This window comes from Merops nubicus, unplaced genomic scaffold, assembly GCF_000691845.1.
Source record: "Merops nubicus isolate BGI_N331 unplaced genomic scaffold, ASM69184v1 scaffold7798, whole genome shotgun sequence".
NCBI classification, from domain to species: Eukaryota; Metazoa; Chordata; class Aves; order Coraciiformes; family Meropidae; genus Merops; species Merops nubicus.
In genome coordinates, this window is record NW_008626274.1 from 38,284 (window position 1) to 61,157 (window position 22,874).

At 42.6% G+C, this 22,874-nt stretch overlaps 1 protein-coding gene across 1 annotated transcript in view; it reads right to left on the minus strand.

Moving 5' to 3' along the window:
• MEGF11 (multiple EGF-like-domains 11) overlaps window positions 1-22,874 on the minus strand; it is a gene marked incomplete at both ends in the record, with an annotated part of 91,769 nt that overhangs the window by 33,009 nt on the left and 35,886 nt on the right. Inside the window, 4 exons of the mRNA XM_008945940.1 lie at window positions 837-983; window positions 14,511-14,613; window positions 15,018-15,181; window positions 17,060-17,180. Coding sequence (XP_008944188.1) covers window positions 837-983; window positions 14,511-14,613; window positions 15,018-15,181; window positions 17,060-17,180 — 535 coding nt within the window. The remainder of the gene's footprint in view (window positions 1-836; window positions 984-14,510; window positions 14,614-15,017; window positions 15,182-17,059; window positions 17,181-22,874) is intronic.

Below are 22,874 nucleotides of genomic sequence, written 5' to 3' on the forward strand. Positions count from 1 at the left end.
TGTGCTGAAGCACCTGGAAATTGGGGGTTATAATGGATATGCTTATAGGCCATTAGCTACAGCAGTGCTAGAGGTCATCGTTATAATGGCTTTAAATAAAAACTGTCAGCTACAAATTATCTTTAGAGATGAGCCTGTTCCAGTGTCAAGTGTACCTGGTGAAGTCAAAGGGGATAGATGAACTGGGCATACAGGATGTCTTACAGGAAGAACAAGAGCTGCTTCAGAAAAGACAGACAAGTCCATTTCTTGTTTACACAGGAAGATGGTTGCACGTAGTTCAGCTCAGCGAGTACGGGTCCCTCAGGGGCAGAGGCAGCTTCCCAGGTAAAGCAAATGTGAGGATTTTTATCTCCTCAACACATTTTAATATGTAGCAGCAGAGCATCAGACAGGAGCTATTTCAGGCTGCTGTGTTTCTTTTGCTGGCATGTAAGAAAACATTGTCTTGTTACTTTGGTAGCCAACGCTCCTCCACGTGCCGTTACGTGACTGGTTGTAGCTGACTGTTTAACAGGTACCCTGCAGCTCACCATGACTTAACTGTAAATCTGGTTTTGCCCAGGTCCTGCCAAGTTTGGTATGTAAAAGTGTTGTGCCTTCTTTCGGGCCAGCTGTGACCTCAAGGTGCTGTGAAAGGCCAGAAGAAGAAACACAAAGCACAATTTCATGCAGCAGAGGCTTGACCTCTTGATCGAGAAGCATTTTCTAGGCTAAGTTTTACCCTTAGGAAGTCATGAGCTACAGCAGCTCAGCAACCTGCAGCTCTGCCTGGTGTTACAAATGAGCATTTCTACCTGCTTTGCTTCTGCCACCACGTCTATGGAAAATCTTACTTCTCTGGCACAAGGGTCCTCTGTATCCTGGTGCACAGTCACAGGTGCCATCCTCTGGCGAGCAGGATCCCCCGTTCTCACAGTTACAGGAGATGGAGCAGTTTGGTCCCCAGCGGCCCTGGGTGCAGGTATTGTCACAGTGGATGCCTGAGGACATAAAGGCACACGTTAGGTTTCACACAGCTTACTCTGCTCATCAAAGACATGTTTGGCTGGACTAATACATCACAGAGCAAACAAGGGAGCCTGGAAAGGTAATTGCTATCCTTTTATCTGCTTAATAAAGTGAAAATTAGGAGCACGCCAGAGAGGTGAATTCTGCAGGTGTTAGTGGGCTCCTGTTCAGTCCTTAGCACCATTAAAGAAACTCTGCATGCCATCTGAGAGATGAAGGTCAGGAATTGCTTTAAAGTCACAAAATATCTCAAATAACTGATCTGGAAATGCAGTTGATTGAAGCCTGATCACTCAACTGTTGTGAATTGGACGACCACAAAAGGAAAAACCAGGGTTCTGCAAAAACACGTCCAGTATTTGGATTCTTGAACATATGGAAATTCAGTTCCACGTTGTGTATTGTTTGCTCTCTGGCTTAAAGCCCCGTGCTCTGGGTTGTTATGCACATACCCCACATCCACCCGGAGCTCTCGCCGGCGTTAATGAACCGAGCTCTGATCAGATGAGCGGGCAGATGTGGGCACAGGCTGATCATTTGCATGTTAAATGGAGACTGAGACCTACCAATCCAGCTCCTCGTGATTCCCAGGGTCGTTGTTTGATATTTATTGTGATGAAAAACAAAGCCTGGAAACACTGAAAGGAGCGTGCAGCCAGAGAGCCGAACGTGAGGCTTCTGGCATTGTTTCAGCTGGTTTGAAGTGGTGACTTTTGAAGACAACCCTCTGCTAAGGCTTGTCACATATAAATGTAACCTAAGGACTTGACCCTGCACACCATTACTTGTCCAAGAAGCTCTCACTCCACTGGGATAAGACAGCACTGATTCCTGCAATTAGCAGAGCTATTTGCATCATCAAGGGCTCCTTGGGTTGAAAAAGGTTTGGAGGATCATGAGCGAAGAGAGACATCAAGCACTGCCAGGTGCAGGGAGTGGCACAAGCAACAGCACACTGTAGATATTGATAACAACAGAAAAAAATGAATCCTAGGCTGGCTTGAAAATTTTCCCAACATCACCACACCGGGTGCCTTACAACTGCACCGCCAAGATTTGATGGTGTACACGTGCCCGAGCTGGGCTTTCAACATGAAGATGTGCTTTATCATCCATGCACATGTCCCCACTGCATAATGGGATCAGTGCAGACAAGGGCTCTGGGAGCCCCAGCCTCAGCCAGAGGCTGGATTAATGCATTGCTAAGGAGAAATACAATCCCAAGTAATTTCTTCCACCTCTGGAAGCTTCATCTGGATGCTACAGGTAATGGACTGTATTTGTGAAGCTGTGATCTGTACAGTCACCAAACTTTGAGGATTATTAAACCAGCTAAAAGTCATTATAAACACACTTACGGTGCAGTTTCAAGTTATAAATCTCTGAAGTTAATACAGTAAGAAATACTGCAGAGCCAAAATTTCCCTTTTCTGAAGATCAAACAATTATCATGTCCCTTCCTAGAAAATCTTAACCAAGTCTGGCAAAAGTACAGTTTGAAATAGAGTTTCTAGTAATACATGATCATGGCTTTGTAAATAAAAAGGCATGGCCCATGCTGTAGAGCTTAATAAAAAAACACATTAAGATACACTAAAAACATAATATAAGCTCAGTCCCTTAATATCTAAGTAAATAAATCTGAAAAAAGAGGAATTCAAAAAGAGGCAAGAAACATTTAGTATTCGTCAAATGAAGAAAAACAATTATTTCAACACAATCTTCTCTACTCCCTTTGAAATCAAATATATCCTTGGATTACTTAGGCAATAAATGCTTTCGTGTGTGCATTTGTGGGATACATCTATGGCTCTGTAATTAAGAAGTGATATAAGAAATCGTAAATAAAGAAATGCATTTCATATTTATACATACACACATACAAGCTCATTTATAGTTCTGAGAGTCTCAGCGTGAGCTCCCCGAAATGAAATTCAGACACAAATGTGGAAATATGTGTCTCTCTTCCTCCTGACTGCAGCATTAAAACTCCAATTCGCTGGTGGTGAATGGGCTATTTATAGACGGAGACAATTAAACAGCATTATTTCTTGTCTCTTTTGGCAAAGTTTGAGGAAGAATGACATTGACTCCTTTCTCTTGAAAGGTAGCTGAATTAGAATGCCATGGCTGTTCTTTGCAGCAGCAAAGTCCCTCCTTTAGTAATGAATAATGAGGGATGTCTTCCCGCTCCTAACCAAGGCAATGAGTCATTGTGAAGCCCATTGTTGTAACGAAACCTAAAGGGGGGGGGGGAAGGGAAACCTTCTAGAAGACACTGATACCCATTACTGCAATTATTTATTTATAAATTTTCAGAAGACAACCAAGAAGGTGCCGCAATCAATTTTTATTACTTTATATTACTCTAAGTTAATTCTCATGGAAGACTTCGTTTTTGGAGGCTCCTACACACATTGAATTGCAAATGTAAAGGAGAAGTTAAAATTGCATCTGGACATGCATGTCTTATGGAATTGTGCTAAAAAAAGCACCTTAATTTTACAATTCCCTAACTTGACAGCATATGAAGGAGGAGCCCATCCCTCCCAGCTACTTTACAATTGGACTCAGTGAAGCAGCAAGCTTCTTTAACGTAAAACTTTAATATTTACACAGGAACTTGCTGATGAACATTTCTGATAAGCAATTGGTTTTCAATTTCCAGACATATAAAAACTGCTGAAGTTGACACATCTCTGTATTATCTCGTTACAATCACAGGTTCCTAATTTATGAACAAATGCCTTGTTTCACCAGCGTGATGTAGAGATCAGAAAGACAACTATCAGCAGAAGAAGTCCTTGAAGCTGCAGGAAGCAGTTCTAGACATAAACTCTATTGCCTAGATACCAGGACATTATCTTGCTGCCTAAGGCTGTGGTTTACAATGGCAGATACTAGTATGAAGTTACACTTCCAAGACCTCCTTAAACAATGTTCTAGAGGTGAATCCTAAATTCACATAGCTTACATAAAATGATAATTATCTACTCTACATGGGCAAAGGACATTTGCACTCCCATGCAGTAAGCCAGAGCCAAAGGAAGAGCAGAGTCCACTGTGGCTTTTAATCCAGCCTGTGACACAGCAGCCACAAAACCTCCATGTCCCAGCTTGGATTCAGAGCACTGGACTTCTGCAAACAGCTTCTGCTCCAGCAGGATCTCCACCACTGTCCTCTGGACTGCTCCATACATGGAACTCAGCTGACAGTGCCAGGAGTCACTGCACTCCCCCTTCCCCACCCCAAGCTCCTCTGCACACACAGTGGGTATGGAAAGCAGTGCTAAGCACTGGAATTGCTGCTCTGTGTGCTGTGGAAAACACAACCTGGAATGAACTGAACCCTCCAGAGCAGTCATGACTGTGCTCTTAAGGGACAACTACATGGGAGACCTGTCCCAAGCTCTTTCTGCTTATGGGCCCTGCCAGGATAGTCTATTACCAAGTGGCAAAACAGCTGCTGTCTGTGCCATGGGGAGTCTCTGGCACCTCTCAAACACAGGCCTCCTGAGGGGGAAGCAGTTGGGTTATGTAGGGATCTTCCAACGTAGAGCTGAAGATGGTGTCTTGATAAAGGAAAGCAGCAGGAGTGGAGGTAGAGGAAGAAGCGTGTCTGGCAAGACTGCTGGAAACTTTAAAGTGATGTATGTTGTGTGGTAATAATATATATCATATATTAGATTCCAGTTCTGCTGCAGAGGGGCTAGAGAAGCATGTGTCTGGTGAGCTGGTGTGATATAAGCTTGTGTCTGGCTCACACAGAGGAGTGTAAATTTTTACTAGATTAAGTTGCTCCTTTCTATTAAAATTTACAAATTGACCTGTGAAGCATTCAGCTAACATCCACAAAACCATCAGGAAAAGGATTGAGAAAAAGGAAAAAAACCAACCCACCAAGCCATACAACTGGGATGTAAGGCATCTATTGAAGAGCTACATTATATACTGCTTCCATTAATAATCTTCAATGGCTTCAGTGAAAACTTGTCAAAGTAATGCAGATTTAGTACTGCCTGTAACTATATCACACTCAAGGACTTTGGAGGGTGAAATTCCTGAAAGCCAGGCATAAGTTGAATTCCCTTTTTTCCCTTTCCAGCTTACTCGTGCAGTTGCACTCGTGCTTGGGGATTACGTCTCCAGCTCTTAATAAAGCCTGCCATTGTTTCTCTGCCTTGTCTCCAGATAGCTGGAAACTAATACTCCAAACACAATAGAAGAGCAAAAATGGATGGAATAAATGAGAACCACTGGCCTATTTTTGACCACTGCTATCCCCCTGAGAGTAGCCTCTGCAGCAGGGCCTGCATGCTGCCCAGCATCTAATTATTTTTCAGGACCGTAGGAACTTGATAAATTATAGGATGTAACTCCCTCCCCCCCATGTACTTTAATTTTATATCCACCAGTGTACAGCTGTAATTATTTCTCTGAATAAGATCTTCAGCTATTTTTTTTTTCCAATAGTCACAATTTAAAGACAGATGCAGCATCAATTAGCAATGACAGGAATGATTTCGGCAGACATTTGAATCCAACACAAACGTTGTGCTCTCCTCTACCTGTCTTTCAACTTGACATGAAGTCATAATAATCTCTTATTTCTGGCACCTGAATAGCTTTGGAAAGAACTACTTTTTATGCATAAATAGGCACTGGATTTAGGCAGGCAATAGAGCAGAGGCCTGAAGCTGGGTGAATCACGCTCGGCTTTGATCCGGAATGCCCAGTGGCTTTTGTCTCTGGTGCTACTTATTCTTCATGGTGGTTTGCCTACCTGTTGACACAGCTCATAGTGGCAGAACCACAACAGCAGCAGCACTGCTTCAGCACTAGAAAAGTGCCCAATGATTACAGCTGCAAGGCTAGCTTAGATAAGTAATGGTAGGAAGTGAGCCAGCACTTGGTCACCCTCAGGAGAGGCATGGGAATGTGCCACCGAGGGGGATCTCTAGAACAGACTGCAGCTTTGTGGGATACCATCCCTCTGGTCTCCATCACACAGACCTGTCCTGCCTGCAGCCATCCCTCTGGCAGCTGTAGCACACCTCCCACCACGCCATCAGCCCTGGAGGGGCTCCCAGGCGGGTGGCTATCATACCAGTGGCATAGCCAGAGTCCACCCAGGTCACCAGGGAGTCTTGTGGGCTAGTCTCCCAATTTTTACATTTATTTCCAATTATGATTTTTCTAATCATAAGCTCACGATTGCTTTAACACCTTCTCTTTCCCCAGCACTCATCCCTGTTACACTGATGTTTTCCCTATAAATTCTATTTAAATCAGCTTTGTGTTTGAGATTAGATCAGCGTGCTTTCATATGCAGTGAATATTTTTCTGCTTCAGTCTATAAAAGGCAAAACAAAATTCAATGAGAACACAAGAAAGAAGTGTCCTTTTAGCTGTGGATCAGCTGCTCAGAAGGTGTTATGACAGCACATGAACAGGAGTTCATAAAGAATACTTGATGCTTTTCTATCACTTTTTGCGTCTTCATATTTATTCCTACCTGAGGCAAACCCTGAAGTATTTGACTCAGATCCAGTCAGAGACATCACAGCACAATTCATGACAGCTCAGCATTTAAGGATGCTGAAGAACAAGAAAATCTGCTTGAGGAGGGCAGCAGATAGAAGAGAACATAAAGGGATCTCTCATAAAATTAAATGGAATCATTAAGAATTGATGGTTGTTCATCCAGTCTGCAAATAAGCTATTTTTGTTTTTATATAGTGAGACTATCCAACAGAGATAACAGCAGCCACATTCACATTATCTGTGAACTTTTGTGGTGTTCTCAAAATGCTTTTCTAACGGTGAATTTTTTTTTCAGATGGATGCAGTGGAGCCCTCACTCACCTTGCTAAGCATTGTTCACTGGTGGGCTTCAGAGGGGTGACTCCTGAGTGTAACAGCCCATCAGTCTAAATGAAAGCTCCATGATCTGGTCCTAAATAATGAAGAATAAGCCTTTCCCTGCAGCCAGTGAAAAATTCTAAATTGTCTCTCCTCTCATCATTGCATGGGCGATTTATGCACCCATTAAGGTAAGTGTTTTTCTGAAAGTAATATACTTACAGCCTAATGCACCTCTGTGGAGCACTAATCCTACCCCTATTTTTAATTATCTAGAGAAAACTCCAGATATGAATCATCCAACTCAGGGAATTTATGCAATAAAAGCTTTTGAAGCAAGAGACCTACCTCACAAAAAATTGAGTAAGTCAAAATGTTTGCTAAAATTAAGGATCATCTGGTTCCCTTGGCTACAGGATAATCTCCAGGGTGCACTATTGCAAGAAGAAAAGTTACTACTAGAAAAAAGGGCAGATCTTGAAGAAAACAGTACTAAAAGGATCCAAGTTCTATACAGTTCTCCTTCATCTTTAGGATGCTTCCTTCTTACTACTTCTCAGGCTCTGGACATGGTTTCAGGCCATGAAGGAGGAGAAACCTGGGAAGGATCCAAGCAGACCATCAACAGGTAAGGGAGGGGAAAAAAATGAATTCATTTCCTGACTTTTAAACTTTCAAGCCCCCAAGCTAAGCCACGAGCTAAGAAGGCAGCTCAGCAAGAACTGTTGTAGAGCTGAATGTGTGCAAGCCTTTCGTGTGTAATAAATGTTGACTGAAATTCAACCTTTTCTCCTCTGGGTAGAATAGGAAGGGAGACATTTACAACATTTGTCACTGCAAACACCTTTCACCAATAACGTATATCTACAACATTTTAGCTTGCTGGCTGTTTATTGAATGATCTTTCCTGTTTCTTCTTTCACACACAGCACGCCAGGATCCAGTATTTAGTCTGCTGAAATGTTCACAAATAATTTTTTACCTCTTCTGGTCCACATTTATTTATAGGTGAACGTATTGTACACACAGCCAGGCTTATATATAGAATGGCTCCATATTAAAACGGAAAATGGTTGAATATCTCCAGCATTGAGCTGCATTTTTTTTAGAGCCCATTAAATTAGCATAATCCAGGATGCCATCCAAGATATATCATTTCACATCAATTTAAAAGCTGTCCTGTAATAAATGAAAATAAACCCTAAAATAAACACAAAGATAAATGAACTCGTATTTCTTCTGTGTTTATAAGACTAATGCTATGATCATTTGCATGCAAGCTTAAGTTCAGCAGCAGTCTTCCTGCAGATTCTAATTATAGTCTAAAGGTCTGCTCTAACTCCCACTGAATGAGTGGCAAAAATCCAACTGATTTCAGGAAAGGTGAAATATATAGTAAATCTGGTGCAGGACAAACACAACCAAACCTCACTTAGATGAGAATCTGGAGCCCTCTAGATATCTGCCAAGGAATGCACAGACATAATTAATGTCAGGACATCAATGGAGTCTTTGATATAACTTCATAATTCACATTTTTTTAAAATTAGCCCTGTATCAGCAGGATCCTGTCAAAGAGAGAATTTTTAAGCACAGCCCGACATTAAAATCTTATCAACTCACTTGAAATTAAGTCAATGAAAAATTAAAGCTAATTTCTAATAAGCTTATGTTACATTCATAGACTAAAGGGCACTTGTCGAATCCAGAGAGTAAGCATCCTTTTCATATGGAAAAGATTTTCACATCTGAAAGGCAGAGGCCAGAAGAGAGGCTAAAATGCACCATTTTAGACTGCCTCAAAAAACGTCTAGTTTTTCTGTCTGTTTAAAGCTAATGTAAGGATACAGACTAATCACAGAAATAAATTATTAATTTAAAAATCTGGGATAAGGCTGCCAAAAGTGATAAGTGCAAAATATGGTTTCAGTAATGGGGTTAGACATCTAGAAAATGCATCTTTAATAGGAACTTACTATTGCTCCATTCTGATTTTTTAGGCTTTGTATTAGAAACCACGAGAGTAAGAAACAGTCTGATTTAAAAAAAGAGCCAGCCCACAACATTATGAATTTGAAAATACTGTGGATCTCTTCAGCTAGAAATCTGTGGGTGCATAAAAGAAGTCTTGGATTTTTTTTCTGTTTTTAAAGATGTGTGGAAAAGTCAGCTGCCAATTGTATCAGTATGCTCCTGGAGTTGATCTATTAATGACTATAAAATTATTTGGGCTTCAACCTAGTCCAGGTGAGGATAGGATCTGGTCCTAAGATTATAAACTGGATGCTGCTGCAATGGAAGAAAAGTCATACTAATCCAAACAAAATGCATTTTATGGGAAGCTAAATGGAAAGTTGTGTGTTTGGTTTTTTTTTCTCTCTTTCTTGACAGCTCTTCCACCTTTTTTGGAAAGAACTCAGAAAAAAGTGGAGTTAAAAATCCCTTAGAGCTCACCGTCAAAGTGGTCACTGTTTCTTTAAAATTCAAAAAGGCTTTCCCTTGAGTAACAGGCTTATCAGTTTTACTGAATTAATGTGTCCACGGGAGGGAAGGAACGTGTTCCTGTGTTTGAGTGACAGTGCAGATGTCACTGGCAGCCTGCACGTTCTCAGGCAGGAGAAGTCTCATTCCTCAGAGCTCACCTTATCTGTGCCCAGCCGACGTTCCCTGGCCCCATTAACTGCCTCACACACTCACACGTGGAGATCCCCACAACTCCAGGCAGCCACAACTACTGCACAATATTTCTGGACGTGATAAGAGACAATTAGGGTTTATATTGCTGGCAATGTATGGAAGTTATTGAGGTTGTAAAGGACAGTGAAACGTATATTTTGATTTCCCCTATGTTACAGCAAAGGGGGAGGCTGCTCTTATAAGACGCGAATGAAGCCTGAAGGTGAAAAGTACCAACACAATAAAAAGATATTATTTCCTCGCCAGCATATATCACTTTCATACCTGTATTTGCCATATTGATTAATTAAGGAAAATCTATGAGGCATCCTTTTACAGTAAACCATGGGATGCACACTTCTATATTTTCCACCTTACATCTACAGCACCACCCTGTTTTCCCCACACATTTTGGGGATGTTAAAATCTAATTAATAAACTTCAGCTTTGGCTGTTGAGAAAAAGCTCCTGAATAAAGAAATTCAGTGGAGAGTTGAGATAGCATCATGACTGCAGCATTCCATAAAAACCAGAGTGCAGTACCAAAAAACAAGACAGAACCAAGATTTGGATAAGACAGCATTTCAGGTTAAAAGAATTCAGATAAACAGGATTTTAACTGACCTTAATGTTAAGAAGAATGGAATATATCCCCCTGCAGGTCGCTTCCTGGTTAATCCCACTGTAACACCTGAGATTACCAAAATACACCCTGCCACAATTAAAGCATATTGCCTCGTTTGGGGAGGAAAGGAGCTTGCTGTGAGTAGCAGCCAGGGCTGTGACATTCCCTTCTGTGACCCGTGTGGGAGTGGGATGTGTGCCTGGAGAGGCTGGGCTCAGCTCTGGAAGGCAGGCTGAGCAATGGCTGCAGTTGGCTTCCCAAAGAGTCCTGCTGACCTGGCTCAGCTCAGGCACACAGGGAGCACCTCCAGGGAGCAGCTATGGCCAACTGAATGACTGAGGGTTGCACTGAGGGAGCCAGCTGAAGGCTGTGTGGTAATAACCAGCTGGTCTCTATGAGGAAGGTGTTTCTGGTACAAAACATGGTGCCAGCAGCCACCTTGAGGAGTGAGGACCAAGCTGATGGGGTTTGCAGCTCAGCTTGCAGAACCCATGTGGCTTGGTTGGAGCTGTAATTTCTAGAGCCACACAGCATTACAACTAACAGAGGAGTGATGCCTCTCCAGGTTCTCCCTAGCTTCTGACCCACCCAGCAGGGATACCATAGCAGCCAGCCCTTTTCTGTCCAGTTTCAGGTTCCTTATTAAGTAAGAGGAGCCTAACTGAAATTTATGACCCTGTCACTGAGCAGCCAGGAGAGGAGGTTGTATCTGGGTGTGATGAGACTGATGCCTGCTTCTCCAGGACCTGTTTGCTTGCAAAGGACTTCCAGGAGATGCTGCATCACACAGCTTTTCTGCACATCCATTCCCTCTGTGGATTCAGTGTGTGCAAGATCCCTAATTAACCAATTGCAATTAGCACCAAAGCACTCCATTTCCAAGCATTTTCATTTTAACCTGAACATACACAAAATAACACCTCTTCCACAAATGAATATATGTTGGGAGCTTTAAGGTCTCTGTGTGCACACATCCCACAAGCACAGAAGTGGTGTGTATCTCAAATTCATGGCAGATGTGGAGAAGGGAGACCCTTATTAATCTTTAGAAAACAATCAGACTAGACTTCATCTTGATGAGGGGAACACTTGTCCTTTCATAGCAATAAAAATGAGCATGTCCTCTGCTTTCCAGGGTACTATTTGTACATGTGAGGTTATGTGTATGCAGTACTGGTGCAAGCTGGAGAACTCCACTCAGTGCAAGGCTGAGCCCTTGTTATTGCATCTGATGTTTTCTTTATGTGGGGGAAAACTCAGTTCTGCATTGCTTCAGCATGTCACAGATCTGATTTTGGCCCACATTGCAACAAGCTTTGCTTTGCTTGTATCAAATGAGAGGCTTTTGCTAACCTGGTTTTGGTATTTTAGGTGCAAATGTTATGCTTGCCATGGTACCTCCAAAGCCATTTGTGATACAAGGTTCCTGTGTACCTGCTGGGGGAATTTTCAGCACTAACAACAGGGTGCAATCCCCTTTAGAGCTGATCTACCTTCTGCCTTTGGCTGCACACCTGCAGTTCCCCTCATGGAGACTGCAGATGCACGTCTCCAAGCAGCTTGTTGCTAGTACATTTATTTATGCATGCAGCTGGTTTGCACAGCTTTGTGATCTCCTGGTTGATATGTGGGAATCTCTTCATCACCTTCCCCTCTGCCAGGCACACTCAGCACCTGAAAATTACCTTCCCCTAGCTGGTACACAGGGAAGGTCATTGTCCTGAGTAACAGTCTTGATGGGTGGCAGTCATAACATAATAAAAGGGTGGTAGACTGCTATTCACTTACATTGTATGCTATTCTTCACATGCCTTTTTTCTTCTTTTCCCAGTCTTCCTCCATGCTCCTACCATCTATCAGTCTCTGAAGGTTTGTATCAGTAACATCTTGAAAACCACTTTAAAGAAAATGGGTTCAATCTTCCCCTTGATCTTTACATAAAACATTGACATCAAGAGGGAGTCCCGTGTGTGGGATGAACATACAGCATATGCTGTTTCACATTAAGTTTTGTGGCTATTAGTATCAGAAAGCCACGTGAATTCTCTGTCTGGTGTGAGTGGGCAGGAAAACCTTCAGATGTTCCATGATCCTGAACTTTTCCCATCTTTTTCAGGCCATGCCTAATTAGTACCAAATTCAGAAAGCAAAAAAATTAAGCCTGAATTATTTATCACGTCGTATTTATAAAATGCACTGCAACACACAACCTGGCCCAGTTCACAACAACTACAGATAAGACTAATCTGTCACCAATGCCATACTCCTTAATATGAAAATATAATTATCTAGCTGAAGAGTTTCTTAAATTACATGCTTTCAAACTAGCATGAGTAGAATTTATCCTTGTGTCTGGTTCTAAGCCAAGTGGAAAAAAACATTGGAAGCAGAACTGACAAAACACATGTTGTCTCTGTCTATCAACATTTCCAGTGCACACCTTACACGGCCCTGTCAACAACTCAACTCCAGCCTGGTCTCAAACACTCAGGTAATATTTTCCTTCCTGAAGTGTGATCCTGAAGAAGGGAGTTCCAGAACTGCAGGGACACACTGAAGGATAAACTGCTTAGCTTGCAGCAAGTCCCCTGCAAGATAATAGACATTTATCTTGCCCAATATGGAAAGTGAAAAAAGGAGGGTACCACAGAAATTATTCTTACCTTTCCTTGGAGTAATTTGTGTCTGCACTTGATCTACATTTAGAGATGTGCACAGGAGTAAGTACAAAGTATTTGTTGCAAATGCCTTTGAGAAAAGCCACACCTTTAGTCTGCATTGTCTGCAAAGTACATTTTCTGCAGCTTCCTCTGGAATGCTACATCCAGAAAGACATGTTATAAACTTTTAGAGTAAGTGTGTATAAATACATCTCTTTAATTTACTGTTCTTTTAAAACCTACTTTCTGCCTTGAAGAAACTCATGGTGACTACAGGAACGCCTACCAAGTGTTTCTCTGATGATCATCAATAATGCACAGCAGAGTTTTAAAGCCTGATAGATGGGTATATTGATGGTAAAGAGGCTCAAGGAAAGATGAATGCAGTCCAGTCAGGGAAGAATGCAGGCTGGAGGAGGGATATTAGTGAGCTTATAAAATAGATTTGCTTGTGGGAAAAATGCTCTTTTCAGGGATGCACACCCAGTAGCTTTGAAAAGTAGCCTTGTTGTAAACAGTGTGTAGAACTTCCTATTTTTGCATTTTATTAAATCCTGAAAAGATTTTTTCCATTGTAGGTTCTAGGTATAATGTCATTGCTTTTACTTCATGCTTCTAGGGGCTGAGCTGCTGTGGTGATGTTCTGTCTATCAGAAATAGAAGGCACGCATTGGTTTAAGGCATAAATGAAGGGGTAAGGTGACAGCATCCCAAATGTTGGCTCCCTGACCAGCCTGCCTTGCTCTACACATTCTTCCAACTTGTACTTGTTTGAAAAACAATTAGATTTTCCAGATGAATTGCTGTTAATATAAATGCATTTTGATTGTCAGTGCCACTGGTGGTTCTGCAGTTATGGGCAAGAATGTAAGTTTATTTCCCTCCAGGGTCTCTGCAGTCAGCTGAGAGATATTAACCAGTATTTTAGGCAGCTAAGTGTGAAATACTGGTTGGGTCAATAACTTGCCCCCTGCTGCTGTTATGTTAGCTGTCAAAAGCCAGCAAAGAGACCTATCAGTACAGAGTCAAGTGCAGGTCTGATTGTACTGAGATCTCCAGCCTGGACTCTCTGACTTCACTGAATACTCCTCCCTGCCTCTGTGTAATCAAGAGAACTCTTGGTCAAACCAGCAATAATCTGCTCTCTCTAATTCCCCTTCTGTGTTTCAAGAAGCATGGGAAAATGGGAAGAGCATAAAGCCAACATTTTGTGACAAAGTGCAGGTTTTGTATGATGGAGCAGCTGTCATGCCTCTGAGCATTCAGCCAATGCCCATCTGCATCCCCAGGCTGGATGGTCCCAGGATTCGCCGCACCACAACTCACCCCTCTGGAAAGGGCTATTCAAGGAGAAAAACTCTGCAGGATTTCCAGATGATCTGCATCCCTCCAGAGGATTCTTTTTACAGAAGGCTAACATCTGGCTCCAGGTTTGGAGCCATCTTCAACTAATCTGAATACAAATTTAATGAATGCCAATTATTGTCACCATCATGAGTGATTTAAACAGGGGTAAGCTCAGCTGATCTTGTCTCAATCTATTATTTAAAAGTTTGCAGTCACAAGTCCAGTGCTATACCTGATGCAACAGCAAAGCAAAACAACCCACCAACCACCCCCTCCAAAGCCAAAACAACGAGAACTCCACAGTTTACAGAAGTATTTGCTAATTTTACCTGTCCAGCCTGCAAGACAGCAGCAGTAACCAGTGACAGGATCACACCCATCTGCGTGGCTGCAGTCACAACGTTCACTGCAATTAAGACCATATGTTCCATCCTTCCCAAAAGATAAATAAAAAAGACTCTCAGTAATCAGTTTTTGGTTCTAAAATGTGCAAAATCATCTATCATGTCCCTCTTAATGCTGAGTCGCATTTTTTAAATTAACATACAGGGAAGATAGAAACAACTCAGTGCCTAACATTTCCACACAGAACCAAATGAGGAATCACTTTAAAAAATGATGTTCAAGGAAATGCAGATAACGTGGCAATAGCTCTGATAAAAGAAAATGCAAAGTATAATACATCCATTTGACTGCTGGAACCCCAGTCTGTTATTTATACATGATTTCCTTCAGATGTCTATAGCCAAAATGAGACACTGACCTACTACACACTTAGAAGAGCTATGTGGTCCCTGGTTTTAAAGGGGGTGCAAAGCCATCCCAGTTGTACTTACAGGACAGGGCTGGTCACAGTACTCCCCTTGCCACCCTGGTGAGCAGAGGCAGAAGCCATCAGCTGGCCTGCAGGCTGCTCCATTTGTGCAAGAACACGTCTGGTTACAGTTAAGACCCCAACTTCCACTTGAACATGGAATGGAGCAATCCATTCCTTGCCACCCTAAGGAAACATAGGAGAGAAACAGTGTTTGGGATGAGACAGTAAGAAAGGCAGCTTGCAAACTGCAGCTCTTTGATTCTAGGACCAGTTTCCCTCTGATCTTGCTGTAAATTAAGACTATCTTGGGGTCAGAGACTGACCTTCTAATTATGACCTCTGATCTTCATCTACCAGCATCTACAGGTACAGAAGGGTGATACAGGTATCACTGTGTTACCTGTTTACCAGATTAAGGTGTCTGATGCCTGGGAACTGCTTGGGCAGCAAGAGCCAGTGCAGTGCTGTCTGGCAGACTGGAGACCTGCTGATCAGCAAGCATGCAAAAAACTGGCCATTCAATGCTGCCTCTTACCTCATATTTTTTTTTCTGAGAATGCTCTTTAATATGAAGGAGCTATTATGCCAAAAAAAAAAAAAAAAAAAAAACCATAGCCAAAATTTCTAACCATTAAGGCTCAAATCTTACACACATTGGCTTTCATTGCACTGGAGCTGTATGTAATGGAGCTGAGCAGTAACTCATGGTTTATACACCCTCATTAAATGAGGTGCTACAGTGATCTATTAATTCATGTTTGAAATGCCAAATTTTATCATTATTTGCCTCACTTCTGGTTTAGGGCTTACGTATGGCATCCAGGCCTAGCTCACACTGGTATTTGGGGTAAGGCACCACTACATGGGGAACATGAGAGACACCCTGTGATGGAGCAGTACCAGATCTCTCCAGTGACTTCTAGATACCTGGTTATGCTCACTACCAAGCACAAAAGGGAATTATGGACATATGTGAGGGAAGAAAAGAGGTTTGTCTTGCAGAGAGACTCTGAAGCAGGCAAGACTTCTTGTTTCCCCAGGAGCTGAGGATTGCAGCAAGGACAGCCAGCCAGGGCCCACCCCACAGTCCCCAAGTGTAGGGTTTGCAGCTGGGATCATCTAGGAAAGGCCATGGGAATAAGACCAGTCCAAGGCTGAGACAGGCAGGCAGTCTGCAGGTCAGGGTCAGGTCTTACAAGGAGCAGCTTAGGGACCTGGGCTTGTTTAGCCTGGAGCAAAGCAGGCTCAGGGGAGGCCTTCTGGCTCTCCACAGCTCCTGACAGGACAGCCAGGTGAGGGTTGGTCTATTCTCTCAAGGAATAAGCAATAGAACAAGCAGAAACGGGCTCAAGTTACACCAGGGGATGTTTAGGTTGGACCTGAGGAAAAATTTCTTTTCCTTGAGGGTTGTCAAGTCCCAGCCCAGGCTGCCCAGGGCAGTGGTGGAGTCCCCATCCCTGGAGGGGTTTCCAAGCCATGGAGATGTGGTGCTGAGGGACATGGCTTGGTGGGGACCTGGCAGTGCTGGGGGAATGGTTGGGCTTGATGATCTGAAAGGTCTCTTCCAATCAAAACAATTCTATGATTCTCTGATTCTATGGTTGAGGATAACCATGGCTGGGCTGTGCCTAGCACAGTGGGCTAAAGAAGAAACAGGCAGGAGGCTGTCTCCAATCCCTTGCCCAGTTGTGTCACTCTAGGTATGGAGGGGAGAACAGGGGCTTTGAGTCCTGGAGAAATGGGGCAACAAAGTGATAAAGAAAAAATCCCCAACAGTCTGGGTATTGCTTTGCACTTCCTCTGGAGAGGAGCACAATCTTCCAGCACACTTAGTTCTGTGACCTGTTCTTGCAGCAGAGCAGTTAAGTCTGGCCCCCGTTCCAGGCTGAGACAAAACATCCAGTCAAGCCCCTGTTGAGTTCTGATACTCGGGCAGACAGCTGAATTACTGACAGGCACAAGAAAATAGTGGAGTTACTGCCTGCACAGCTGTGCCACTGTAGAAGGGGAGAAGCACTGGTGCCAGATTGCAGGCAATTGTTAAATCTGAACGTTGTTTACCTTCCTTGCAGTAGCACAGGCCATCCACAGGGGAACAGGCAGCATCATTTTTGCAGTTACAAACCGATGAGCAATTGGTTCCGTAGGTTCCTGCCGGGCAGGTAACGGTGCAGTCGTCTCCCTGCAAGCCAGAAAAAGCCAGAGTCAGCTAAAGCAACCAGAACTGCAGGAAATTCCCACCTCTGCACAGGGAGGCTTTCTCTTTGGAAACAGGGAAGAGTGTTATGAGTTGATTGCTGAGTCTTTAGCACTTGAGCAGGCACCGCTGTGTCCCGTGTTTATGGTGCAATTAGTGCTTTGATTGACTTGGAGGGAAGGGACAAGTCTCTGGCGTTCCTTCAGCGGGAGGTGGGGAAGTTACAAAAACAAACCTTCTAGAACAGATGTTAGATCATTAAGCAAAACATCACTTACAGAACACTAATCACAAAATATACAGTCTGAAACCACGCGAAGATTGCTCTGCAGTTCTTGGAAAATATATTCTAAGAATAGGGTTGTTAAAAAGCTGAAGGGTCTCGTACGTGCTCATCTTCCACAGGCTGGCAGAGAGAGAACTACATGGCAGGTGCATTAGACCTTTTTGATGCAGAGCTGGTACCTGAGTTTGTTTTCAATTAAGCTCCACAAGATTGTGACTTTAGGAAGAGCACTGAAGGAGGAGTGATGCATGTGTCAGAGGCAGGAGGCACACGGAGCAGAACGCAGATGCAGACGCTCTCTGCCCTGCTTCTGCTTTAGGTGTGGGGAAGGAGAGGGAAAGGAGAGCAAATACTTCTGTGTTACACAACTATAGAATATTTCAACAGTAAATTACTGTGTGCGCTGATTAGCTCGTGTGGCTGAAAGGAGAGACATAGTTCCTACTAATATTGTTTATCCAATACAAGGGAATTAAAATGTGAGCACAGTTCCCTTAAGCTTACTGAGTCCCATGGTTTGGTCTACATAGGTTAGCATAGACAAGATCTTTTTACTCCTTTTTTTTCTCTGTGTACTCCTGACTTTCACATCACAAATTAGGTCCTAAATTTATTTCTTCAGTGAGTCAAATGTTAATAATTTATTTCTGTGTCAGAGAAAGCTACCCTGCTCCAAAGTTAAACAGTAACTGCATTGCCCAGTGTGACCTATACCATAGCTCAGGGGAAAAGATATTGGTCAAAATGTATTTTTGCAGGTGAGAGGCTTCACTGTTTGATGGGAGGATCCATTTATCAGGAGATAGATGCACAAAATGTCAGCTTCCCTATGCCATGGCAAGTACCTCCAGGAGCCAGTATATCACACCATCAGACACCGAGACAGTAAAAGGAAATATGAACAGATTTCTGAGCACCATAAACCACCATATGCTTGCTGTAGCAGTTCTGCCTAGCACCAGCATGACTCATCCTATTTTATACTAAAAACTTTGGTTAGGGGGCAGTAAAAGAAATGGTTAAAAGACATTCTGCTTAGAAGTAAATCCTACAAGTCTCTGATTTTTGAAAGCGAGCGGCGTTTGTAAAAGATGCTATCTTTGACCTTGCTGAGTAAACCAAGCTCCCCTGAAAAGGCCTGGCAGTGAAAGGTGCTGTCCTGACAGCCAGAAAATCCAGAGCACGCTGCCCCTCATTACCCTGCCAGCATGCCTACAGAAGGAGCTCCAGGAACCCAGAGCAGGGCGGGATGGCAAAGGGGCATTCAGTCTCCGTGCCTAATCAATCCTTCTGCCTTTCTCCTGTGTGTGACAATTAGACAGCCAATTAGTGCCACTTAGAAAGCCGTATCTTGTGTGAATGAAACTCCCAACTCATTTCATGTGCAACACAGAACTGCTGGTACTGCCAATAATTTCTATGACAACTGACCTTATATCTGGATTTGAACTAGTTGGTCTAGAAGTAAAAGAAAATTCCTTTGAAAAGGAAAGTAGAACAGAATGACACAAAGCTAAAATATCCCCTTGGGAATCAGACTAATAAGACAGCATCTGGGCCACGGGTGGGAGTGGAAGGTGGATCTCCAGCTCCTCAGCTGACCCTCTGTGCCTGCAGATCAGCTCGTGCTAAGCAGCAAGTCCTCCCTGGCCACGTGCCCCATAGGCTGGTGTGGAGCCACCAGTTCTCTGTAGCCTCGCTCTGCATGGAGGGCAGACCGACACAGATGCTTTGGATATCCCAAAGAAAAGGTTCTGTACACAAGCTAAACAGCAGGCTGCTTCATCTTTATTCAACACACCTTTGAGTTTTGGCATTTACTTTAATGTACTTTACTTTATGGACTAACAGAGGTGGGTCATTCTGGCCGTCCACTTTATACGCTCTTACTTTGCAAACAAACCTTAACTGGAAAAATAACTGGCTTAATGAGATTTCTATCCCCAGGTTTGACAACCAAGCCCTTCAGAGCTTTGTGAGTGACAACTGCCAAATACACTTAACTTCTTAATTACATAAGAGGAAAATGCACTTGAACTATAGCACTGGCTCTAAGATTTTATTAATTATAAATGCACATCCCGTTATTAACATTTTGAACTTGATTTGGGAGAATGACCTATGAAATTAAATGCATTCAGGTACTGTTAAAGATATGTAAATTCCACCTCCCTCTCACCACCTGCCCAAGTGAATAATGCTGCAGTGTACGTCTATCCAGTTGTTAATGAGTTATATATCCTATTAAACTGATTTCAAATGTTGTGGATTAAATCTTGACTCTTGCAATATGGTACTTTATATTTCTATCCTATTCAGTAAAATTAATCAACAGCTGTGCTCCTTATGTTGATTATTCTTTTTTCTATGAAGATCAGGAGGTTAATGAGAGTAGTGAAATGTCTGGATGTGGTATACCTGATAGGAAGGAGTAGCTAATTCAATCAAACATATACCCCTGAAAATGTTAAAGCCATATTAAGAAATCTAGCTATAAATAACTTGGTATTTTAGACCTCTGTTTTCCAAGTCAGAATGATGGACATCACAAACTTTCAGAACTGCTTCATTATCTACATTGTTTTCTCTTAGGAGGCTCAGTTTATCAAAATACACCCCTGAAAACTATCCAGTGTATTATTCCCTAATTTCGGGGGTCAGATCTGACTCTAACATAATCAGTGGAAAAACTCCATTTATGAGGTGTGGGATCAGGGCCAGCTCCAGTAAATGCCCCACTTCGTGGGTGAGGCATCACGTTCCTGCCCCTGCTTTACATCACACCTTCCCTGGCCCCAGTCTGCAGGATGGCACCTCAGGGAAACCAGGGACAGGGTGTCCCACATCTCCACACAGCTACTCAGAAGCTATCCAGAGGGTGCTTTTCGTCATTTGAACCCCAAATCTGATGGGGTCATTCCAACATATCAAAGAGACAGGTGGAGGATCTCTAAAAAGTCAGCTTTAAATCAAAATGAAGGGTGGCAGTAATGTTATAACACCATCTATATGTCCTTCCATGCCTTTAAGTACATGAGAAACACTAATTGTTGCTGAAACTAAATGACAGACCTTTCTAGCACCACGAGAGGCTTGGGCATACAGTTCTTGTTGTTGTTAATTCTCCCCTACGTATTGAGGGTTAGGTCCAAGGAACCAAACTCCATTAATAACCCAGGCTGCCAGCTCACATCCATCAGCATCAAATATTAATAGACTCAGGAGGGCCAGAGCATACATCTTTCCGGATGGCAGTCAATAATACGTCTTGTTTCTGTTCAGGGAGAGGGGAAGATTTTCTTCCACAAAAATTATTATTGTACAATATTAGTAGAGCTTAAAGACATGCTGCTGCCTTAGGTGTTAGCTGTGTTAACAAGCTCTGGACACTTCAGAAAATGTTTTCCCTGGATTAATGTTGCCCTAACAGACTGGATTTCCTGTTTCTGATAAAAATACATTACTGCTGTAACCAGAGATTAACTCCCTTTAAAATCTTTTTCCAGTGTTTAATACCAAAGTTTGTATTTGCTCCTCTACAGTTTGGATCAGGCCTTTCAATCCCTGAAATGCATCTTCAAATGAAAAAAGGGTTTCTTGGACCATAAGGGGAGTTAATATGCCACCAATGGTCAACAACACCCAACAAAGTCTGCACCCAAACCTGGTCTGTCACAAAGTTTGACTCTTTAAAGACATGAAATTAAGGATTTCAGAAGTAGCTACAATCTACAGGAATAAATTTCCCTCAGAGGGCTAAAGCCTCGTTCCACTGAAGTCAGTGGCAAAATAGGAAATCAATTTTTCAAGGCCTCTGCAATGCAGAAGACTAACAGGGCTGTTATTGAACTTGGCCTCAAGTTTGCATGATAAAGACCTATGTGACAGGTTTGTTTGAGTGTTCTCAAGGTTTAATCTGTCAAGGTGCTGAAAATCCTCAGTTCCTGTGCAGATTATTAGGGAGGACTGACAACACTGAAAGGCAACACATTTGAACCGTTGGTAATCTGTAATGTGACTCCAACTGATCTGAGAATTTTAACACGCTATCTGATTTCCTCCCTCTCTCCCACCTCATCTTTTTTGTGCCAGATGAATTAGAGGTGCAGAACTTGTCACCAGCACCAGGGAAGCTCAGTGCTCAGTTCTCAGAGCTCCCATGAAACAAAGAGAAGGGCATGGTGCAGTGCCACATGTATCTAATGACAAACAGATCAGAAAGGCAACATGCAGGTGCTGTTTGTACCTGATGTCTGTGTGCCCAGATAAGCTGATCAGTATGGATTTGGTACATAAAAGTGTGTATTTATATGTACACACATTACGTGGCACATCAGTGTGCTGGTACAGTGTCTGTGCACTGATGCAGATCACAGATACAGTTCTGTGTATTTACTTATTTAATTGTGACATTTACAATTAACCCAAAGTACTTCTCCACAAACATTCCCTCAAGGTAAACATATGGTATCCAGCAACACAAACTGTCAGGACAAACTAATTTCCCTAATGGTGTTCCAGTAGAAATGAATGTGCTCTTCATAAGTGTATTAACAGATGTAGGTAACTTTGTACTTTTACTGGTCTTCTCCTCCACTCTAGATTCAAACAATTTATTCATGACCTTACTACGCAGCATCTTTAGTTTCCCAGACATAATGATGTCCTCTGGCAGAATTCCTTTCCCCTTGGGGTGCTGCTAATTACTCCCTGCAGATGCTATTATTGGTGCTAATGATAAAATGCAGAAAAAAGGTTGGGGAAGGATCTCGTGCCCTGTACAAGCCAAGTGTGCAGCTTGCAGGTAATCACTGTTACTAAGAACTGACAAATGTTCTACTCACTTTGTAAAATTATGTGATGTAGCTGTGCTAGAGTTTGATATACATCTAAACCAGCACAATGAAACCACTGACGACCTTATTCAACCTCCTTTCCCCTTTTCATGGGAGAAGATGGGGTAAGGATGGGAAAGATTTCTTCTCTTTAAAAAGTGACTTTACAGCTCGTGACTCATCCAAAGGCACAACCATTGGCAGTCCTGAATGCTGAAGTCTTTCATTAAATCATATAGCACTTCCAACAGCCATCTGCAAAGCCTTCTCCAATCTGCACCTCGATGGCACCACAGTCCTTGGAACGTGCTGTGAAACGTGGACATGCCATAAGGACCAAGCAGAGCTACCTTGGGGAGTGGGAAGAACCTACTGCTTTGCTTCCTATTGCCTCACAAGCATTTACAAACATTTACAAATGGGTGGCAGCTTTTTATTTCACCTCTGAGTTTGTGATGATATGCTAATTCATACAGTAAATTTCACAGTAAATGCCAAGTTCAAAATCAGTCAGCCTGATAATAGTTCTTAAATTTGGTGTTTGATCAAAAGGGTTCA